This window comes from Vipera berus (genome assembly GCF_964194415.1).
Source record: "Vipera berus genome assembly, chromosome: 6".
In the NCBI taxonomy this organism is placed as follows: domain Eukaryota; kingdom Metazoa; phylum Chordata; class Lepidosauria; order Squamata; family Viperidae; genus Vipera; species Vipera berus.
In genome coordinates, this window is record NC_138208.1 from 41,741,735 (window position 1) to 41,765,278 (window position 23,544).

The following is a 23,544-nucleotide window of genomic DNA, read 5'->3' on the forward strand; positions in this document are numbered from 1 at the left end:
CCGTCGCTAGCAGCCTGTTTGTGGGTGCTAGAGTCCCACTTGCACGGGTGTGCAAGCACCAGTGTTGTCACCAGCACTGCCATGGGTGCACATGGTCCACTTGTGCATGCACACGAATTTGTGCATGGGCGCGCACACACACACACATTTCTCTGTTCCTCTCTTTCCCTTCAGGCCGCCAACCTGGAAAGGTTGGGAAACTCTGCTGTAGATGTATATGTAGACAAAGTGCTTATATGTCACTTAGTGGCTTTTTAAAGTTACAGTGGACCCCTCAAAATCTACTTATGATCCGAAGTTACAGCCATTGCAGCACACCCTGTGGTCCTTCACCCTTATGCCTGGCCCCAGAGATGCTGCAGCACTCCCCCACCTATCAACCTCCCCCCTCCAATCATCCTTCACTGGAGAAAAAAATACAAGATAAACTTTTGTTTTCACCCCCTCCCACATTTTGACACAACCAGTTTTCCACATCTGGGTTCCAATATAATCTCTTTAGTTTTGTAATTGAAATGTATATTATCATACCCTTATATTTCTAAATGTTGCATATGTATGATCACATCTGTAGGAAGGTTTTTAAAGCATATTTTTCATTTTTCCAAAAAGGGGTATGCACCTACCAGCCAATCATGCTGAAATCTCGATAAAGCATTCTTTTCCCAACTTCCTTTCGCTGAACTCTCCTTGGAAACTCCAAATGTGTAAACTCATTTCCCAGCAAATGCGGTTGCATATATGCCTGTAAATTAAGAGAGGACATTGACTGGGCAATAATCCCAGAAATCCATAATTGGAACTCACACTTCTCCCTTGTCTCATCAAACTATCCCAAAATCCCTGTTACACCTTTTCATTGTTGGGTTTGCACAATTGCCGCACTTTCTTCTAGCATTTATGATCGGGAAAACTGCTTATACATTTGATCCTACACTGACCTAGGGCAGAACATCACAATTCAGTAATACTAATTTGCATTTTCTCATCTTGCATAAGAGCTGTTGGCAGCCTGCCAGACTAATAGATTGCCAATACCCTCAGCTTTTCTTGGAAAATGAAACTATTGGGAAAAGTGATATCTAGACTGCACATGTCTCATCCCAACAACTTGTGGTAAGCAGCAATAAGACTGGGGCACAAAACAAAGGGGGGAAAAATAAGTACTGCATAATATAACATTTCTTTTCATTATATACATACTGTACAGTATAACTTCCATTGCTTTTGAAACTCTCTCTAATGTAATTTCACCTTTATTATACATTTGCTACATATGGAGTTGAACTAAATACCGGTACATAAGTTTTAGGGAAATGGCAGAAGTGTTTTTAAATCCAACCAGAAAAAAGGAAGAGACCTTCAAAGATAATGTTCTGACTCTGTTTCCTTCAGGTAAGATGATACTCTAAAAATGCCATAGAACTTCCTTGATTTTAAAGGCACACAAAATATTTAAATAACAGAGGCATGAATATTCATTACATTTGCTTTGTATTTGTTGTTGTAAACCTGCATGAGTAGTTCTCTCTTCCAAAACATTTAAGACACTTATAAAAATCAGTCCACTCTCCCTATGTCCTTTGTTCCTGCTTTTTATAGCCAGCCAACCGAAGTTCTAAAGAACAAGCATTTCTAAAAAGGAAAAGATTTCTGGTCTCCCAAACCTGCCCCAATCAGCCTCAGTGGGAGGAACGGTGACTAAAATGATGATGCGCTAGAGATTATGGGTGAAAGCAAGGGACACAAGGGAGAAAGGGAGGGAGAAACAGATCTGTGCGTAGCATTTGCTTGAGGAGTTAGCTATACCTTCGGAAATTTATATAAAGGCCACACTTGGCAGATTTCTCAACCTGACAAAGAGATGGCTCTTCTGGCTTTAAGAAATGGATACAGGAAGGACAGAGATCACCATCAATATTCTTACAACTGCAAAGGCACAGAGGGAATAATATACCAGACTCTTTGTCCACTTTGAATTTGACAAATAAAAATATAGTAGTATTTAGTGTAATGCAGGGATGGTATATGAACATTTTATTATACTGGTCTCTTAGTGTTTAGTGTCATAGATTCTCTATTGCTTTGCAGTATGTTCTGCCATAGCTTTTAATTGCAATGAGTTCAAGCAATGATGATTGCTTTGTAAGTTTTGCCATGTTGGAGAAGAGTCCTGAGAATATCATGAACAGCCAAGAAAATAAACAAATGTATTATCAAACAAATCAACCCAGAGTTTACACTCAAAGCTCAAATGATTATCCTACTTCAGATACATTATGCAAAGAACTAGATCTAATACTGGGAAAGGTGGAAGGAATGGGAAGTAGAGGAGCAAGATGGATGGACAGTGGCAGTTACAGAGGCATGAGGGGTACTGTTAAAAGACCTGAAAGACCAGGTTAGAACAGATCGTCATCGAGAAAGTCTATCTATATTATCACTAAGAGAGGACACCAATTTGATGGCACATAATTAATTAGCGTTGTGCCACAGCTCTTCACTATACTGAATGTGTGGATTATTATATTGTTCAGGAACTGGATATGTTTCTAAAGTCATGGAACTTCTGCAGTTAGTATGCAGTCTTCATGTATTTACTGTGTTTCCCTGAAAATAAGATTGGGTCTTGTATTTTTTTTGGACCAGGGCTTATTTCTGGGAGATGTCTGACTTTGCGGCCACCTGCTCACTCCATCCCACTGTCTGGTTGCTCACGGTCGCAACGGAGTAGGAGAGTGTTGCACGGGTGTTGCTGCCACAAGGTGAGGCAAGGCAGGTGGGGGGGAGCTGCCTCATGCACCTTGCACCTGCTTATCTCAGGGCCCCCACATTCAGGCCACTCCCCACTCGGTGACCTCCCCCTGCCCGTTCAATGACCGGGCTGCCCCCCTGCCGCCTCTTTCCTTTCACTCCCCTCCTGAGCTGGACTGCCATGCTACAGAGGATGGAAAATGAAGGCTTGGCAGGTGGAGGAGGAGGACGCTGCCACCGGGCAGGTGATCTGTGGGGCGGGGCTGGCAGGGATCAAAGAAAGCTCCTCCAGCAGCAGATGCAGTTGTTGCACAGCGGCGGCAGAGGCCTTTCACCATCACTCTCCCTGGCTCCGAAACAGCACAGGGGGACTGGGTAAAGCGACCAAGCCTCCCCCACCCATCCTCCGTTGCATGGCAGTCCGGCTTGGGAGGGGAGTGAAAGAGAAGAGGTGGGCAGGTAGCTAGGTCATTCAGCAGGTGGGGGGAATTTGCCTAGCAGGGAGTGGCCTGGCTGCGGGGGCCCTGAGATAAACCGGTGCGGGGCATGTGGGGCAGCTCCACCCCACCTGCTTCGCCTCAACTCATGGCAGCGGCATTGGCACATCGTGCGCCTCCTGCCTCATTGCAGCAGCGAGCAAACAGACGGTGGGATAGAGTGGGTTGGCTCTTAACTAGGACTTGTTTTGGGGGTAGGGCTTATATTAGGCGCATGCTAAAAATGCTAGATCTTATTTTCTGGGTGGGTCTTCAGGGAAACGTTGTAATCATCTCCAGATATATTAAAAAGCAATAATTTAGCAACAATTCTGGGCTTTGGAGACAGTTTACAATCCAGGAATTTTAATTTTTTTTTAATCCCATTTATATCCCGCCCTTCTCCGAAGACTCAGGGCGGCTTACAATCTAAAGCACAAATCAATGTGCTTAGCACATTTGACGTTGTTTATCTCGGTTTTGAAAATCCATTCTTACCACCTACTAATATAATGATTTAGGCCTCTTACCAGATACTGGAGCCGCTGACGCTCTGTCTCTGGTGTGAATTCTGAAGACATTGGGATGACCTCTCCATTTCTAATTATTATGGCTCTGAAAAATCAAAACACAAAGTAAGAGAGTGGAGAACAGTCCCTAAAGAAAGATGGCTTTCTTTAAGAAATTATCTGTACTATGTATTGCATCAAAAAATATAAGAAAAGCACATTTGCCTATGCCACAGGAAACGTATAGCACAAATCACATTGCTGAACAGCTCTCTGCAGGCTAGGATCTTGTATGAGGATTCAGGGGTCTTCAGTCTCTGGCTCCACATGACTTATGTAAATGGCTTATTTATTCAGAATTGAATAGTCACATGTCATTTCAGAAAATACCCATTTTAGCAGAAATGAATGCATGTTTAGCAGAAACAAAACCATGTTTAGACAAAAAAAACCCAAACTAGGTATCTGTCAACAGAAAGAATGAGTATATACTGCTTAATATGTCATGCTATAGTTAAAACTGCCTTCAATTTTTTAAACTACAGTAATTGAAATATCATCAGTGGAGCAATTTATTAATTAATTCTTTCTGAAATAATAAAGTTTGACCATGAATATGAATCCAGGTCCTTTGCTGAGCCAGAGGACACTTTAATTCATAAAGATACAACAGAGAATCTTTGCATCTTTAAATGCATCTGGAGCTTCTAATTAATTTGACAAAAGAGGACAAAATCACAACTTACTCAAACACTTTTGTTTATGCATTTTTGGGACCATTAACAATATTTCTATGAAGCACAATAGCACACACACACACATTATTAATTTGTACAAATCTGTCTGGTAGTGACTGATTAAAGTTCACATTTTGAAAAAAACCAAACAGAAGATTTGAGGCATTTGTTTAGCTGCTTCTTAGAATAACAATTACAGCCTTGGCACAAGTTCCTTATGAAAGTTGTTATGTCTCTGTTCTAGGAATGTGTTTAATGTTTTCACACATGAAGGGTATCTACGTCTTCCTTTATTCCCTTATCAGCAGTAATGCAACTGTAACTGGGATTGTCTGCTAGAGAAGATTGATGCTCAAACTGTTTTTGATCAACAGGCATGTCAAACTGCCGGCCCACGGGCTGGATGCGTCATGCCGAAACCGTGCCCACCCCACTGCCGGCAATGGGGAAAAAGTCACAATATGTCATGTGATGTCACATGATGTTACGAGTTTGACATGCCTGCTTTATAAGATCTATGTAATCTTGTGGCTCTTGATCTTTGCTGGCTTGCAAGAGACTCACTATAACCTAATAGCTTTAGATTATCCAGGCCTTTTATCGGGAAAGATTTCAAATTGCAGGCCAAGACATTATGATTTTAAAGGAGATGCCTCCAAAAATTCTTAGAAAAAGGAAAGACTTTGCCTTTCTGTCCGATGAGCTTAAGAAGCGACAAATCCAGTTCAGATGGGAAATACCTAATGGAATTGTAGTAAATTACGCAGGGACCAGATACAGATTGGATACAATTTTAAAAGCAAAAGATTTCTACACTAAGGTCCTGAAAGCAGGCTCACCACCGTCTCTTCGAATCAAAAGAACAGAAGCAAGACAAGAAGATAAACAATTGAGTGAAGGGGCAATGTCATTGCGTCTTGAGGAGATACGGCAGGCGGAGGTTATGGAGCAGAGTTTGGCATTAAAGGAAGACCCAAAAGAACAGAGGATGACAAGGGCTGCATATAAGCGTATGGAAAAAGAGCAAAAACAGAAGCCTGTATCTGGTCCAATTACACAAGACTGTCTCAGAGCCTGTGGGAGGAGCACGTCCGAAGAGAGCAACAGCTGATCTTCAGGCTATGTTCCAAAGGCTCATGGTCACCAGAGATGGTGAAGTTGCTGACATGGAATGTTAATGGCTTAAATTCACCACAGAAAAGAAAGAAAGTATTTTTTTATCTGAAACAACATAAAAATGACATTGTTTGCTTACAAGAGACACATATTGCATTAAAAGACCAAAAGTATCTGATTAATTCCCGATTGGGAACACATTTTGCATCTTTTGCTCCGGACAAGAAGGCTGGAGTGGTCATTTATTTAAGAAAAGATTTTTCGGCAAGATTGATTGAATCGGATAAACAAGGGAGATATGTTAGTATTGAATTAATATTACAAGGAAAGAGCAACAGCAAAAATTCTTCAAATTTTTACATCAGAGACTAATCGAATTGGATTATAAATCTGTTATCATGATGGGGGACTGGAATGGAGTTTTGGTCCCATCTAAAGACAAGAAGGGATCCTCCAAAAACTTTTTTAATTCAAAATTGCCTAAAGTTTTTTTTTATTTGAAGGAGGATCTGGAATTAAGAGATGTATGGCGGGAAAGGAATATGAGAGACAGAGATTTTACCTTTTTCGGATAGACATAAATCTTTTTCTAGGATTGACTTTATTTTGATTACTACTGATCTTTTTTCTTCGGTTAAGAACGTTAAGATTTTCCTTAGGACAATGTCTCATCATAGTCCTGTTTGGTTGGAGTTTTTTGCTGAAGATGGTAGTAGAAGATCCTGGAGGCTGAATGAGAATTTATTTACAAATGACTTGTTCTTGCAGAAATGTAGAGAACATATGAAAGAATTTTTTATTACAAATATGCATAAAGGTACATCGATGGAAATGGTTTGGGATGCTAGTAAAGCTTATATGAGAGGGGTTTTGATTTATATGAACAATGCTTACAGGCGTAAGCAAAAGCAAAAACGTTTAGATCTTGAGGAAGAGATTAAATCTAAGGAGAAAAAGCTTATTTTGAACCCATTGGATAATAATTTAAGGATTTCAATACATTTACTGAAAGAACAATTTAACATGCTACTGGCTGATCAAGTAGCAACTAATTTGCGCTATGCTAAACATAATACTTTTTGTAACGCTAATAAGCCTGGTAGATGGTTGGCTTACCAATTGAGGAAGAAACAGAAATCACGTACTATAGATAAAATAGAATATAAAGGAAAAGAAGTCTACCAACAAAATTTGATTAAGAGGAGTTTTTTAGATTTTTATTCGAAATTATATTCTAAACAAAATATACAAGCTTTAGATATAAGACAAGTATTTACAGGGAGCTCATTTTCCGAGACTCTCAAAAGAACAACAACTTGAGATGAATTGCCCAATTACATCAGAAGAAATTTCTTTAGCTATTAAACAGTTGAAATTGGGCAAGGCTCCGGGAACAGATGGATTAACAGCAATTTACTATAAAATGTTGTTGGTCGAAATGATTGAACCCTTAAAGATTTTGTTTAATGAAATTCAGACTGGAGGTGCAGTTCCTCCATCATGGAGGACAGCTTTTGTATCATTGATTCCAAAGGAGGATCAAGACCTTACTCAACCTAAAAATTATAGACCTATATCGCTTTTGAATACAGATTATAAGATTTTTGCTAAAGTATTGGCTAATAGATTAATGCAAGTTTTGAAACAAATGATTCATAGTGATCAATCGGGATTTATATCTGGAAGGTATATGAAATATAATGTAAGACAAATTGTAAACTTGCTTGAATATTTGGATAAGAACAACCAAGTCTCTGCAGCATTGATATTTTTGGATTCAGAGAAAGCATTTGACCAATTGAATTGGCAATTTTTATTGAGAGTTGTTGAGGAGATGAATTTTGGAGAAGGTTTTTTACATACTATTAAAGCTATATCAAAGGGACGCGGTGGCTCAGTGGGTTAGGACGCTGAGCTTGTCGATCAGAAGGTCGGCAGTTTGGCGGGTCGAATCCCGAGTGCCGCGTAACAGAGTGAGCGCCTGTTACTCGTCCCAGCTTCTGCCCACCTAGCAGTTCGAAAGCACGTAAAAATGCAAGTAGAAAAATAGGGACCACTCCGGTGGGAAGGTAACAGCGTTCCGTGCGCCTTTGGCGTCTAGTCATGCCGGCCACATGACCACGGAGACGTCCTCGGACAAACGCTGGCTCTTCGGCTATGAAACGGAGATGAGCACCGGCCCCTAGAGTCGGAAACGACTAGCACGCATGTGCGGGGGAACCTTTACCTTTACCTTTAAAGCTATATATCAACAACAAACTGCACAAATTATAGTTAATGGGGGGCTAACAGAGACCTTTAACATTGAAAAAGGTACAAGACAGGGATGCCCCCTATCACCATTATTGTTTGTTTTAACATTAGAGATTTTATTAATTAAAATTCGAGAGTCCTCTATGATAAAGGGAATTAAAATAAAAAAGAATGATTATAGATTGAGAGCTTTTGCTGATGACTTGGTTGTGACAGTATCCCAACCGTTACAGTCGGTTATAGATTTGATGGAAATTATAACTCAGTATGGTAAGGTTTCTGGGTTCAAGGTGAATAGTAATAAGACTAAGATATTATCTAAGAATTTATCTATGAGTGAAAGGGATATGTTATCTAAATTAACAGGTTTTGAAATAGTGAAAAAGGTTAAATATTTAGGAGTATATATTGCAGCTTCAAATGTAAAATTGTATAAGAATAATTATGAAACACTATGGTTGAAGGTACAAAGGGATTTAAATAATTGGAAAAAATTACAATTATCTTTATTGGGAAGAATTGCAGTTGTTAAAATGAATGTTCTGCCAAATTTCCCTTTTTGTTTCAAATGATACCTATATTGAAAAAGGATGCCAACCTTGATCAATGGCAGAAGGGTATTAATAAATTTATTTGGGCGGGGGAAAAACCAAGCGTTAAATTTAAGATTTTACAAGATGCTAGGGAAAGAGGGGGACTTAAGGCGCCGAATTTGAAATTATATTATGATGCGGTTGCCTTGACATTGGTTAGTGATTGGCTTAATTTAACTAATAAGAGAATACTTCATCTTGAGGGTTGGGATTTGGTATATGGATGGCATGCATATTTGCTTTACGATAAGAAGGTGGACAGGGCTTTTAAATCCCATATTCTTAGAAGTGCTTTATTGCGTGTCTGGAAAAAGTATTATTATAAGTTAAATTATAAAATACCGATTTGGGGAATTCCTGGACACGCGATAGAGGGCGTATCTATGGGAGTGAGTTTGGATATGGTTTCTTATAAGGAATTACTTAGATTGCAAGGGGATGATTGGCAACTTAAATCATTAGATGAGTTAAGACAAGAAAACATAAGTCACTCTTGGTTTCAATATACCCAATTGAAAGCTAGGTGGAAGTTAGATCAAAAGGTTGGCATCACAATTATAGATCAAAATTTAGTAAAACAAATTAGAGATTTAAATTGTGCACATATAAAGAGGATATATAATGCTTTAATTGAATTGGATTCGGAAATGGAATTAGTTAAAGATTGTATGATAAAGTGGGCACAAAATATTCAGGAACCAATTTCACTGGACACTTGGGAGATAATTTGGGTCAGAAATGTTAAATTTACTCAGGCTCAAAACTTAAGAGAAAATTTTTATAAAATGTTTTATAGATGGCATCTGGATCCCAAGAGGTTGTCTAACATGTATCCTAATTTACAGTCTAAATGTTGGAGATGTGGTAGTTTAGAAGCCACCTATTTTCATATGTGGTGGACTTGTAGAAATATAAAAGCTTTTTGGATTAAAATTTGGTGGAACATTCAAAAGATTTTTAAGAGAAAGATAAAGTTTTCTCCGCAATTGTTTTTATTGGGTATTGTTGTAGATTGTGATGTTAAAGAAACCAATTTGATGTTGAATATGATAACAGCAGCACGGTTACTGGTGGGACAATATTGGAAGAAGGATAGTTTGCCTACTATAGAAGAATGGGTGTTTAAAGTTTCGAATCTTGCAGAAATGTCTAAGATTTCTGCTTATTTGAAAGATCATTCACAGGAAAGATATATTTCAGTTTGGAGGAGATGGATAGATTATATTCAGAATAAATATGGGACTAAAAAGTTCCATTTAGCTTATGAGTAGATTTTAGAGGGATATTGTTATTGATCTTAGTGTTGGTACTTTGTATGTATTTATGTTAAAGGGGAGTTAAAGCACATTATGAATTTGGTTAATTGTATATTATGCATAATTTTTATTTAGAATATGATTATTATAACTATAATCCTGTATTTAGCTCTGGGAAGTGGGGGGGGAAGTGGGCGGGTTTGGGGTGGGGGGGATTTGGGGATATATTGTAAAATCTTGTTTTTGTAAAACTTTTTAATAAAAAAAAGATTAATAAAAGAATTGTTTGCAGATTATTTTGCTATAATACCAGTAACTTGCCAGGCAGGCAGGCATACAACTGTAAATCCTCTTCTGCTTGACCACATCTGTAATAAGTGTATTTCTCATATCTTGCTATCCAAACTAAACTTACAGCATCAGGGATCTGTTCCTATAACACAGAGCTGCTATAATTGTTAATAACAGCTCAAAGGAATCTCCTATTTAAAAAAAATAAAAATAAAGACCACATAATTTTATGAGCAAACTTAACATAATAAAATCACTACCAATTAATAAGTAATTCTGATATAAAGAATTGCTAAACTGCATAAAAACATATAACTTATTGAGGAAACAAATAAAATACAAAAGCAAAAAAGAAATTAAACTACTACCAAACAGAAAAGAAATTAAATTTAGTGCAGTTCATAGTTAATCTTTTCTTGTTACTCAGCAGAATAGGTAACCCTTGGAACAGGTTATTTCTGTATTTTGTTATGTGTAAAATCCTACTTCTTGCAAATTTCACCTTAACTCTAAGACTAAGAGGAGTCATAAATCTTATTGGTTTATAAACTCTCATCCCGCAATTTCAGTCTAATTTTAGAATAGAAAATTATTTCTAACTAGCAGAAAGGAAGATGTTTGGGTATCTGCTTATTTCACATGTGCCAAAACCCATGCAATTCTTTTTGGAATTGAAGTTTATTGTTATGCTCTTTATTGTTATAAAGAAAGAAACCATGAATCCTGTGAATACTGAACGAAGGTCTCTGATCATTAAGCAACTTTATAGTACTGTCTTAAATGAACCTGCCCAGGTCAATCACCATACTTGCACTGCCATGTGTGATTCAATCATCTGTTGATGTTCTAAACCACGGGTCGGCAACCCGCGGCTCCGGAGCCGCATGCGGCTCTTTGAGCCGTCTCCTGCGGCTCCCAGCTGCCCGGTGCGCGCGCACCTCTTCGAACGGGCAGTGGTGCGCGCGCACCTCTCCAAATGGAGAGTGGCACTGCCCGATTGGAGAGGTGCGCGCTCACCTCCCCAAACCTTTGGAGAGGTGCGCGCGTACCTCCGCGCGAACGGGCCGCGGCGGCGTTCTTTGAGGAAGCTGCCGTCGCCCGTCTGCAAAGCTGCCGAAAGCGGCAGCTTTGCAGATGGGCCACGGCAGCTTCCTCAAAGAGCGACGCCGCGGCCCGTTCCGAGCGGTGCGCGCGCACCTCTCCGAACGACCGGAGGTGCGCGCGCACCTCCCCAAACCTTTGGAGAGGTGTGCGCGTACCTCCGGCCGAACGGCCAGCGGTGCCGCTCTTTGAGGAAGCTGCCGCGGCCCGTCTGCAAAGCTGCCGAAAGCGGCAGCTTTGCAGACGGGCCGTCGCCGTCGGGCAACCGGGAACCGGTTCCATCTCACTTTTTTTAAAAAAATGGCAATCGCGTGCGTCCGCGCAAAAAACCGTTTTGTGCATGCGCAAAACGGTTTTTGCGCATGCGCGTGCATGGACACGCGCATGCGCATGCATGGACACACGCACGCGGCTCCCAGTTTTTTTAATTTGTGATGGAACCGGTTCCCGGTGGCTCTTTTCCTTTTTTAGGTTGCCGACCCCTGTTCTAAACAGTCTCAGCAGATACTGTTAATTATTCAGAACTGCCAGCAACAGCTCTGTTGGCAACCAAATTGAGATCATTCAATAGGAATTCCTTTTTCAGTCATTAACAATTCAGTAAATGAATTCTTAAATCACTTTACATAATACTATATTTAATGAAAAGGACCAAATTGAGCAATTTGTTTAACTGAAATAGATGCCTAAGAATACTACTACATGAGCTATTTCAAAAGGAAACTACCTTGGGTCTCTGAAAAGAATATCCACTTTTCATCATGCATTTGAAGAAACAGTATAAATCAATGGCCTTAACAATTTTGATATTCTAAAGTTGAGGGTATTATTTTCAGGATCTGAAAAGTATTCATTTATCTAGAGCTCTGCAGTAGTGCTATGTGGAAACTGTGCTGGGTGGGCATTATGGGAGCTGAAGTCCAGTGCTCCTGCAGGACCATGGAATGGAGCAGACTGACAAAATGCAACTCAAAGTATTATGTCATACACTGATGTAAAAATATAGTTGTGACATAAATCCTCCTTATAAAGAAGGGTTTCAAGGAAACATCTGGATGTTATTACTAGATATTAAGAGGCTTCACCACTCACTTTGTAATGCTGACTATAGATACTAACTTATTTTATAAGCACAATTAAATCTTGGGGACTTGTTTGATATGAGGCAAAATGATGCATGCTGGGGAGAATGTGAACACTAACTGAAAACTCCTCAGTGACAAAGCAGCTTTGTGAAATACGTTTTCCCTCAAACAATAATGCAATTCTATGCATCTTTCAGATCAAATATCTTGTTAACATGGTGTAAAATGACGTATTATTCAACATGGTGTAAAATGACGTATTATTCAAACAAAAGACCAAAAAAACACTCACCACTTTAGAATGATGCTCATTTTTATTCCCTTTTGCCTAAGTTAAGTTGTCTGATCCCAAACCCTTGTCCCAACTGGCACTAGATCGGGGAAAATATTTCATACAATTCTTTTTTAAAGAGAACTGAATGAAAAAGGGGGTTGTGGAGATGTAGGTGGAGATTAGGTTTGGACCCAACAGATGTTTTTGATTCAAAGGCAAACGTATAGATTAAAAAATATCCATAAAAATAAATATCCATAACATGGGGAAGCACTAGCATCTGCTTCATTATTTTAGTTGATTGGGGGAAAAGTGGCAAAGATAGCAGACACGTAGAGAAAGTATTAGCCCCACAAATTTTTGACTGAATACTTTGCAAGAATTTCACTGCAATAAAAAATTTGAAATATTCTCCATCAGTCTTTTAAAGGAGAGATAGAAGGAAAGATAGCCACCCCTATATTGCCCAACAAAGAACTCAATGGAGAAACAGCCCGATACTGACTTTAAAAATAATTTATTTCAAGGATTGCTTTAAAAGATAAGTTCATTATTTCCCATTTGTTTTTCTTGAGTGCTAAGATCAGAATGACAATTAAGTGTTATTGTGGAAAAGCATGCTTTGTGCTGCTTGATTATTGGTTTTGTTATTGGTTTGGCATCAGAGAAGGTTGAATGAGGTGAGAAATCTCCCTAGTTGGGATGATTACACATCAACCTACTTCCTCAGAATTCTTTATTTAGAGACATGAAATTGCTACAGTTATTGGCTATAACAACCCTAATAGAAATAGAAAAGCCTTAAATCTTTGCGGTGCTGCAAAAACTGAAAGAGGCTTTTGCACCCACCAATTTCAAATACGCTAGAGCAGTGATGGCAAACCTTTTAGAGACCGAGTGCCAAAACTGCAACCCAAACCCCACTTATTTATCGTCAGGTGCCGGGTGGGCATGGCCCAGTGGGTGGGCATGGCCACTGGGTGGGCGTGGCTGCAGTGGTCATGGCAGACTGGGTAGGCGTGGCTGGGGTGGGCGTGGCCACCTCAATGTTGCTCATGGGGAGGGACGCCTGTGGGGCCCGGGCAGGGTTGGGGGAGATCCAGGGGGTCTCTGATGGGTGGGATGGTGGGCAGGAAGCTTGTCCTGCAGGGTGAGTCGAGGCCAGGCAGGAGACAGGGAAGGGGTGCCATTGCCACAGGGCAAGGCAAGGTGAGACAGGGACCGGGGTGGCTGCTGCCTGACACCATCGGCCCCCGCACACAGCGAGTGCACGTACCAACTGTGTCCATCAGCAGCCACAGTCTGCCGGCCCCTCGACCAGCACACTCTGAGGCTCCGCAGCCCACTGCAAATACCGGGCCAGCCCTCCATCAGCAGGCGGAGTAGGGGAGAGGGGATCTGGTATACCGGTTCTTTACCTCCGCAACAGGGAGAAAGCAGAACTGTTTAACTCATACTTTGCATCAGTCTTCACACAAAAAGAAACCACAGCCCAACATACCAAAAAAACCACTGCAAAAAACAAACTACAAACAAAAATTAAAATAAGCAGCAAAATGGTAAGAGAACACCTATCCAAACTTGATGAATATATATCACCGAGACCCAAAAGACTACATCCAAGTTCTGAAGGAGCTAGCAGATGTTATCTCAGAACCACTGCACCATATCTTTAGAAAATCCTGGAGCATCGGGGAAATACTTGAAGATTGGAAAAGGGCTGATGTGGTTCCCATCTTCAAGAAATGGGGGGGGGAAGCGGACCCAGGAAACTACAGACCAATCAGTTTAACATCAATACCTGGGAAGATCCCAGAAAAGATAATCAAAAAACGGATCTGCAAACAACTAGAAGAAAACAAAGTTATAACTAGTAGCCAGCACAGGTTTGTTAAAAACAGATCATGCCAAACCAATCTTATTTCATTCTTCGACAAAGTGACTAAACTAATAGACTAGCAAAATACTGTGGACGTAGTATACTTAAGACTTCAGTAAGGCATTTGATAAAGTAGACCACAATGTACTCCTTGGTAAGCTAGAAAAAGGTGGAATAGACAACATCACTACCAGATGGATCTGTAGCTGGCTGGCAAACTATACTCAACAAGTAGTCCTCAATGGCACTACATCCACATTGAGAGAAGTAAGCAGTGGGGTAAGATTCTGTCTTAGGCCCAGTACTCTTCAATATATTCATCAATAACTTAGATGAGGGAACTGAAGGGTATCTCATCAAATTTGCAGATGATACCAAACTGGCAGGAGTAGCCAACACCCCAGAAGACAAGCTCAGGATCAAAAAAGATTTTGATAAACTTGAACAATGGGCCCTATCCCACAAAACGTGGAGAAAAGAAAAGTTTTACATTTAGGTAGGAAAAATCAAAGGTACAAGTACAGATTGGGCGAGACCTGGCTTAAAAACAATAACTGTGAGAGGAACCTTGGAGTCCTAGTGGATGATCACTTAACCATGAGCCAGCAGTATGCAGCAGCAGCCAAAAAGCTAATACAATCCTGGGTTGTATAAACAGAGGCATAGAATCAAGATCACGGGAGGTATTACTACCACTTTATAAAACCCTAATAAGACCACACCTGGAATACTGCAGCCAATTTTGGTCAGCATATCACAAAAATATCCGGGTTTCAGGCCTGGATACAGCATGGACGCGGCATTGGTTGCGCTGGTGAATGATCTCTGGCGGGCTCGGGACAGGGGTTGTTCCTCTGTCCTGGTCCTATTAGATCTCTCAGCTGCTTTTGATACCATCGACCATGGTATCTTACTGCGGCGTCTCAGGGGGTTGGGAGTGGGAGGCACCGTTTTACGGTGGTTCTCCTCCTATCTCCTGGGCCGCTCGCAGTCGGTGTTGACGGGAGGGCAGAGATCTACCCCGAGGCCTCTTGTTTGTGGAGTTCCTCAGGGGTCGGTTCTCTCACCCCTCCTGTTCAACATCTATATGAAACCGCTGGGTGAGATCATTCGTGGTTTCGGGGTGGGGTATCATCAGTACACTGATGATACCCAACTTTTTCTTTCCACCCTGAACCAACCCAGCGATGCCCTCGACGTGATGTCCCGTTGCCTGGAGGCGGTCCAGGTCTGGATGGGGAGAAACAGGCTTCGTCTCAATCCTGCCAAGACTGAGTGGCTGTGCATATTGGCATCTCGGGTTAACCAGACCATTCCACCTTTAACGATGGGGGGTGAGGTGTTACCCCCCGTTGATAGGGCTTGCAACTTGGGCGTCCTCCTTGACTCCCGGCTCAACTTTGAAGATCATATAGGAGCCGTGACCAGGGGGGCTTTTGCCCAGGTTTGCCTGGTGCGCCAGTTGTGACCCTATCTGGACCGAGATGCCCTACGCACAGTCACTCATGCGCTCATGACCTCCCGTTTAGACTACTGCAATGCTCTCTACATGGGGCTGCCCTTGAGGACCACTCGGAGGCTTCAGCTGGTGCAGAAAGTGGCCGCGCGAGTTGTGATGGGGGTTTCCCAATACTCCCATGTAACACCTCTACTCCGCGAGCTGCATTGGCTCCCGGTTGCCCTCCGGGTGAGATTCAAGGTGCTGGTGATGACCTATAAAGCCCTAAATGGCGAGGGTCCGGGATATCTGAGGGAACACCTGCTGCCGGCATCAAGCTCCCTTCGTCCAGTGCGCTCCCACAGGGAGGGTCTTCTCAGGGTGCCGCCGGTAAAAGATTGCCGGCGGATAACACCCAGGGGGAGGGCCTTCTCTGTGGGTGCGCCTGCCCTTTGGAACCAGCTGCCAGTGGAGCTTAGGACTGCCCCCGACCTCCGTTCATTCCGTTGGGACCTGAAGACCTGGCTCTTCGAGCTCTCTGGCCCAGGCTGAGAATTTTAATTTTAATTTTAACGGGTTATTTGTTCAGGGATTGATATAATTTTTTTAATTGTTTTTAACTTTTGTATTTTTCGTTTTAATCACCCTGTAAACCGCCCTGAGTCCTTCGGGAAAAGGCGGTATATAAATATAATAAAATAAATAAATAAATAAATCAAAAGATATTGAGAGTTTGGACAAAATTCAGAGAAGAGCAACTAAGATGATCAAAGGTCTGAAGACTAAAACATACGAAGAACGGATGCAGGACTTGGGTTTGGCTAGTCTGAAGAAACAGGAGAGACATGATAGCAGTATTCCAGTATTTGAGGGGCTGTCACAAAGAAGAGGGGGTCACGTTATTCACCAAAGCACAAGGGGGCAGGACAAGAAACAATGGTTGGAAACTGATCAAAGAGAGAAGCAACCTGGAATTAAGGAGAAACTTCCTGACAGTAAGGACAATTAACCAGTGGAATAGCTTGCCCCCAGAAATCGTGCGTGTTCCATCATTGGAGATTTTTAAGAAGAGGCTAGACAGTCACAGTATAGGTTCTCCTGCTTGAGCAGGGGGCTGGACTAGAAGACCTCCAAGGTCCCTTCCAGCTCCATTCTATTCTACATTCTAAACTAGCTATCAAAAGAAGCCCTTCAAACAGCAATTGTCAGACCCTTTGTGACCACTAGTTGACACTAAGAATGCAAGAACTGAATCTGGACTAATTATCACTAAGCATTTGTGAAAATCCTAAATTGGTTCCCAAATTATTCTTCAAGTGTATTTAATAAAGAAACATACACACTCTTGCCTTGTAGTTGATAAACGGGACACACACATTGCTTAGGCTGCTATGCAACATTTTCTTGCCTTCTGTATATATCTATATGCACCATAAATTATGTGTTACATTAGGCAATGACTATAGTATTCAGTGATCCTTTGAAGTTACAATATCACTGAACAAATGGTACTTAAGCCCAGTCCTCAGAGTTATAGCAGTTGGAGTGCACTCATGCGATCAAAATTCAGGCACTTGGCAGTCCACAATATTTACAACCACACTTCAGTCATCTCCACTGCCTATCTCTCCCCCTCTCTGCCCTCTTGGCCCTCTCCATTCCACAGCCCCTACCCCCTATGCTCTGCCATCCCCAACTGACCTTTGCCAATTTCTGGCTGCCACTGTTGATGGAGCACAGTAGGCTTGGTCCTTTAGAAAGCAGATGCAGGCCTTCCTCTTGAGGTCACACACAACAGTTTCCTTGCAACACTTCAAGAACAAAGTTTTGTGTGGTCAGCAACTGCCTTGCAAAGGACAGGTAGACTCAGCAGCCATGGGAACAAGAAGATGGTAAAGATCAGAAGATGGGTAGCAGGAGCTTAGACTCCAGTGTGGCTGGGGCAGGGATGTTGCATCACAGTGCTATCTATGCTGGGGCTTTGAGCTATGCTGCTCAGCTGGAAAGGGTCAGCTGCAGCTTTGTGCTTGGCTACTGGGCTAGGTAAGGTTGTCTGGGGATTCATGGTACTCTGAAGCTCAGACTTCTTGGAGCACTGCAGCTCTGGGGCTGCCCATGGAGCAGCCCATGAAGGTTTGGAATAACTTCCAAACTTTGACTAGTTCAAATTTAATTTTGTTTGCAATTGTCATGCCTGGGCACCTTAGATGCAAAGAGTACAAAGGTGAACTCCCTATGAGGCATTAATGTTCCAGTGATGATAACATATATTAGAGAGGGAGGCACAAAGAGAACACTTCCAAGTGAGATTATCTCAGTTCTTCTACATGTCTACCATATGTGATATGCCATCTCTGTCACGGTATTTCCAAGATTATTGTATGATTTGACCATCCTACATATTATTGATGAAGTTGTGTAGCAGCAGTAAAACATTTTGTATAAATTTTCTTTAAGTTATGATGGTGTAAATGTAGATTTAGTTCAGAGTTTATCGCATTGATGTAATTTAATTGCTTCTCTGAAATGCTGCATCTGAAGGGAGATTGTCTGAAATTAGCCACCAATGGAAAACTCCTCTGACTCCAGGTAGAACTGAGAGAAAGGGCTGTCTTATATCCCTGCTGGAAAAATGAAACAGAAGCAAAAGGAGCATAAGAAACACGCTCAAAGACAAGAGAAGTCACAGCCACCATGTGGTCCAGTAATTGAAGACAAATGCAGGCCTGGGTTAGAGAGATCTTGTGTACAAGCTGAAGTGCAGAGTCATGGCAGCAGTAGGAAAGCAATTCTTAAGATGTTACCTATTTTTGTACTATAAATTTGATACACAAGGCTTATTCAAAAAAGGAAGAATTCTTATAGTCGAAGTGGAGACCAGGATACTGAAGAAACAAAAGGAGTTGAGCAATGTGGCAAGATAACATGCTATAGTATATGTAATTAGGAACCCATTCTTTAGTTAAAGTCATAATATGATGATGTTCTGACTTAATAAAGCATTCAATTTTCTATCTCTGGCATTTTTATGATGTTCTCATTCCCACAAGTGTTCTAAGGGTTGAGTTTGCTTTCCAGAAACCCCAAATTTTTGACACTATCCTTTTGGTACTTTTCTCTATTTGAATCTTTATTATGATTTTTTTATTGTTACATTTATTTGACATCCATCTTGTATCCAACAACTCTATTATTCATAAAGGAGAATAAAATTATTTCATGTATATAACGTTTAAGGAATGACAGAACTAGTACATTTTGTAACCAGTTTATCATCTTCTTCCCCAACAATTCAATCCATTCACAGTAGCTGACAGAATTTTATTTTTTTCTTGGATCACATGTATTCAAAATGTTGGGCAATCCTATCACGCTTCATATCTAATTCTTCTATTATCATCTTTAATTAGGCATATATATAATATATGTAATCACTATAGGGTCCTATTGTACTTTCATATGCATTTATATCAACCTACATGACACCTCTTCTGACATACCTTTTAGCCATGTCATTCATAATTAAAGCTACACTTTTACTTCTCAGCATGTATTGAACTCTATTCCATAACACCAGTCTACCTTTCTTCAGATTTGTAATATTCTTTTTTCTTAGATTCAGAGACATACAACATGCCCAGTTTTGTTTCTATAATTTCATTTGTTAAATCAAACTCTTCATAATGTACTCCTCTAAAATACTAAACCCAATCTTCCATATGTTTATCACCAGGTGGACCTACAGATACTAACTTCCATCACCACTTTAATCAATCAAGTCTTTCACATAATGCTTTTTAGTAAAACACAGAAATAGACTTAGTTTGAAGTCTTAAGTCATATCCAGGCTACATACAGAATTCCCTGATGATAAAAGTTCATAAATCACACTTTGTCCAGTATGCCAAAACCATAATCCAAATCCTACTTTTTCCCAAGGCATCTTCACATGATTCTATGTAAGGAAAATATCTGTTATCTAGCATACCTTGGTTCATAAACCATCAAATAGGAGGGTTACATACAGGGTACTAACACACTCAACACATTTTAACAACTCTGTGATGTAGCCTAGATTTCAAGCTTCTTGTAAAGAGGGAAAGCTGAAATCCAAATACTGTACTGCAGGAAAAAGCTATCCTGCTTAAGCTGCAGAGGAAATACTACCAAGCTGCAGAGTCGAAAGAATAATTTCATTTGTACAAGGTCATCTGGCATTTGAATGCTCTAAAGAAAAAAAGAAACACTCTTTTCCTGCTGTGAAAAAGTATTCATAGGATGCCCTGATTTTATTAGATACCTTTTCAGCCAGAAATTATTTGAAATACAGTAATGAACTGCAATATAAGAGATTCAAAAATCTGCTAAGAAGTAACAAAGAGAAATCATTTACCAATCCTTTTTGATAACTATTAGGAATTTGAAGCCATAGGAAGTATGTGCTCATTTTGTCAAAAGGCCCCAAGCATTAGGAATTTTGCACAGGGGGGGCAGAAACATCTGCCTGTTTGAAGAAGTATTTTGAATGTGATAAAGGCAAAGACGGATAGATATAATGAACAAACAAGAGTTTACTATATTCTCAGCAAGAAGATATTTATTACATGGATCAGAAAACAGCAAGAGGAGGAAAGGAAGAGAAAAAGAGACTCAATTATATAAGAATGATTCTTCCCCACTGACTCCTGCAATTAAATACACTAGTTCTTGATATGCATCTACTAACTGTTTGCATAAATAGGAAACATAAACGTTAGTATTTTCTAGCAATGGCTTAAAAATTATACTGTAGTAAATATGTACATTTCTACCGTAATATGACTAGTACCAGTCATATATGTACACCTAGAGAAGTTTTGTTCTGGATTTCTTTAAAACAAATTTGTTTCATTTGGATTTACTGACTTTTGCTGCTCTGCCAGGCCACTTCCCAATTACCACCTGAACTGCTCTAACATTGCAGTTACTGAAAGCATTTTCCTACACTGTTGTAGAAAGTCTGTTGTTTTCATAATAGTCTAGCATGTTAGGCTCAGATAAAGAAATCAGTCAAAGAAGTGTTATTCTTAAATTCTTCTAAGAAAATTCTTATAAAAGAAATGATTGATTATGGAGACGAGTAAATTTTATATATTGATCCAGAATACAAATCTTTGGCTAAGAATTTTGCTGTAAATTCTGCATTTATAAGAATAGTTTTAGAGATCGGCAGCCAGTGCACTTGACATGCATTATGCTTAATGCATTGTATTTATGTTGTAATGTACTGCTGAAACATTAGCAGAACTAATAAAAAATGCTGCTGCACAACAGCAATGCAACTTTGTGCAAATAATGCTAAAATCCGTGCCTTAAAAAAAGGAAAAAAAATTAAAAATCATTAAAAATTAGAGTATACAAACCACAACACAGAGAGAACTATAGAAGTATTTTTCCACTGGGGACAGGAGAATTGGCCTGGCCTTCACCCAAGTACTTGATCCCATTTTAAGGATACTTTAATATATGAGTTCACCAAATGAATCAACGTTTTATTTTTAAGGCAAAAAAATCAATCACATAAAATATAAATTACAAGTTATTTCAATACTTTAAATTGATGCATTCACTCTGGATTGCTGGCCTATTTGGTTCAACTGACAAAAAAAGGACGAACACTGAAACATATTTAACTTGTGATGCAGTAGGAAGAAATGGTAGGACATTAAAATAAACAAGGGTAGGAGAAGAAAAATCTCAGAGATTGTCCCAGAAACTTCAGGTCAGCTAAGATACTGGCAGAAGGAACCAGAAGGATGTCAGAACTGAGAGATTTAGCATCAGAAAGTGGCAAAGGACACAACTGAGACATCTCATTTAGAACTAGTTAATTTTTGTGAAAACTGGAATTCATGAAAGAGGACAGAAATACATCTTATGTTTTAGTTGAACACACACACATGTAAATATAAAAAAACTTTACTTACAACTTTCCAGCCAAAGACAAATTTAGCTTACCTGCTATCACCTGCATTTGCCACATAGAGTTTCCCCAGTAAATACACTACCACAAGAGCTGTACAACCACCGGATATATTGAAGACAGTTCTTTCACGTTCTATCTGCAAATCCTGAGGAGAAAAAAAAGTTACATCATGATTTAGAAAATAATTTCAACATGCATAATAAATCTGAGTGATACTTAGATTGAAAAGTAGATCATGCTTGGCTTTTTCTTCTGCCTTTGGCATACTAGGACAATAAAAAATAATGAATGCTTAACTCTTGAGCAGAAAAAAGCAACTGATTAAGGAAGATAGAAAGAAAGTACTATTAAACATTTATTTGAAAGATACACCATGTAATAGGAGTAACAACATGGACTGTAATAATTTAAGTTGCATGATACAGAATGGTTCTTGCATGTCCAAACCTAAGGGGTCAAATACAATGGTTTTAATCTTAGTTCATATCTTGATTCAACAATTTTTCACTAGCAGAAGTAAGAAGAACTGCTGTTAACTCTTGCCCCCGCCCCCACCCCCACCATAACATTATACAAACTAAACTCATAGCATGGTGGTAAAATGGACTATACTGATTGACCAAGTGATTAGGAAGTTATATTGATCCCCAACTCTCCTGATCACATTTGCATGTGGTGTAAGCAATAAAACTAGAAGAAAACCCAAATTGCAATTAAAGCAATAAATATATCACTCTGATCTTGTATAAAGTCCATGGGGGAAAAGAAATCCTAATTTTAAAGCCTTTCTAAAGGCTATCAGAGTTAGAGCCAACTACAGCTTAGGAGAAGAGTACTCCAAAAATAAGTTCTGCAACAGAAAAGAGTGGTAGATGCAAGAATATATTATCTTCGAACCAAAACCTTAGAGCCAGAAAGCAGAATACGGAACTTACAACCACAATTGAGCCCAAAATTTCTGTTGCTAAATGAGACAGTTACTCAATGAGTTTTGCCCCATTTTATGACCTTTCTTGCCACAGTTGTTAGCGAAATATTGCAGTTATTAAGGTAGTAATACAGCTGTAAAGTGAATCTGACTTCCCAAGTGACTTTGCTTGTCAGAAAATTGCAAAAGGTGATCATATGACCTCTGGACTCTGCAACCATCATAAATATGAACCAGTTGTCAAGCATCTGAATTTTGTCACTGACCATGGGAATGCTCCAAAGGAGGTAAATGTGAAAAACAATCATAAATCTCTTTTTTCAGTGCCATTGTAATTTTGAACAGTCACTAAAAGAATGGATATAAGTCAAGGACTACCTCTACTCACTTATTGGTTTATAGTTGTTTATAAAGTTTCCTTATTGTTCCTGTTCTTTCTGTTTTGCAGCAAGTTGAGCAGCCTCAAATGAAAATCATCTCACTTTACCAAATATTGTTCTGTACCAGCCTGCTACCGGCCTTGCAGAAAGGCAACCCCTGTACAAACGGCAGAGGCTGGAGAGCGTCTGAGGCTGGAAAACGTCTGCCAAGATTTATTACACAAACAAGCAACAAAACATGAAACAAGATACCGGAACTTTGATCCTCAAACGGAGCGGTTGCTTTCAGCAACCAGCCCTTCCCCAAACACTCCCTTTATTAGAGTTCAGGGCGTGGCCTCCCTGTGCCTCCTTCCGAGGAGTCCCACAGCCTTTCTCTGCTTGCTCCTGCTTGACTGCCTCCTGCGTCGGGCGTCCTTGAACAGGGCCAGCTGTGGGTCATCATCATCCGCACTGTCGGGCTCGCGCAGCTGAGAAGAGGGGCCTGGCTGGGGGCTCTGCGAAGCCTC

At 40.2% G+C, this 23,544-nt stretch overlaps 1 protein-coding gene across 1 annotated transcript in view; it reads right to left on the reverse strand.

Annotated features, from left to right (window-relative positions):
• Positions 1 to 23,544, reverse strand: part of PPM1H (protein phosphatase, Mg2+/Mn2+ dependent 1H) — a 114,512-nt gene that overhangs the window by 37,473 nt on the left and 53,495 nt on the right. The window contains exons 4-6 of the mRNA XM_081330952.1: positions 21,760 to 21,872; positions 3,761 to 3,845; positions 627 to 745 (exon numbers count right to left, since the gene is read on the reverse strand). Of these exons, the coding sequence (XP_081187078.1) occupies positions 627 to 745; positions 3,761 to 3,845; positions 21,760 to 21,872 (317 nt within the window). The remainder of the gene's footprint in view (positions 1 to 626; positions 746 to 3,760; positions 3,846 to 21,759; positions 21,873 to 23,544) is intronic.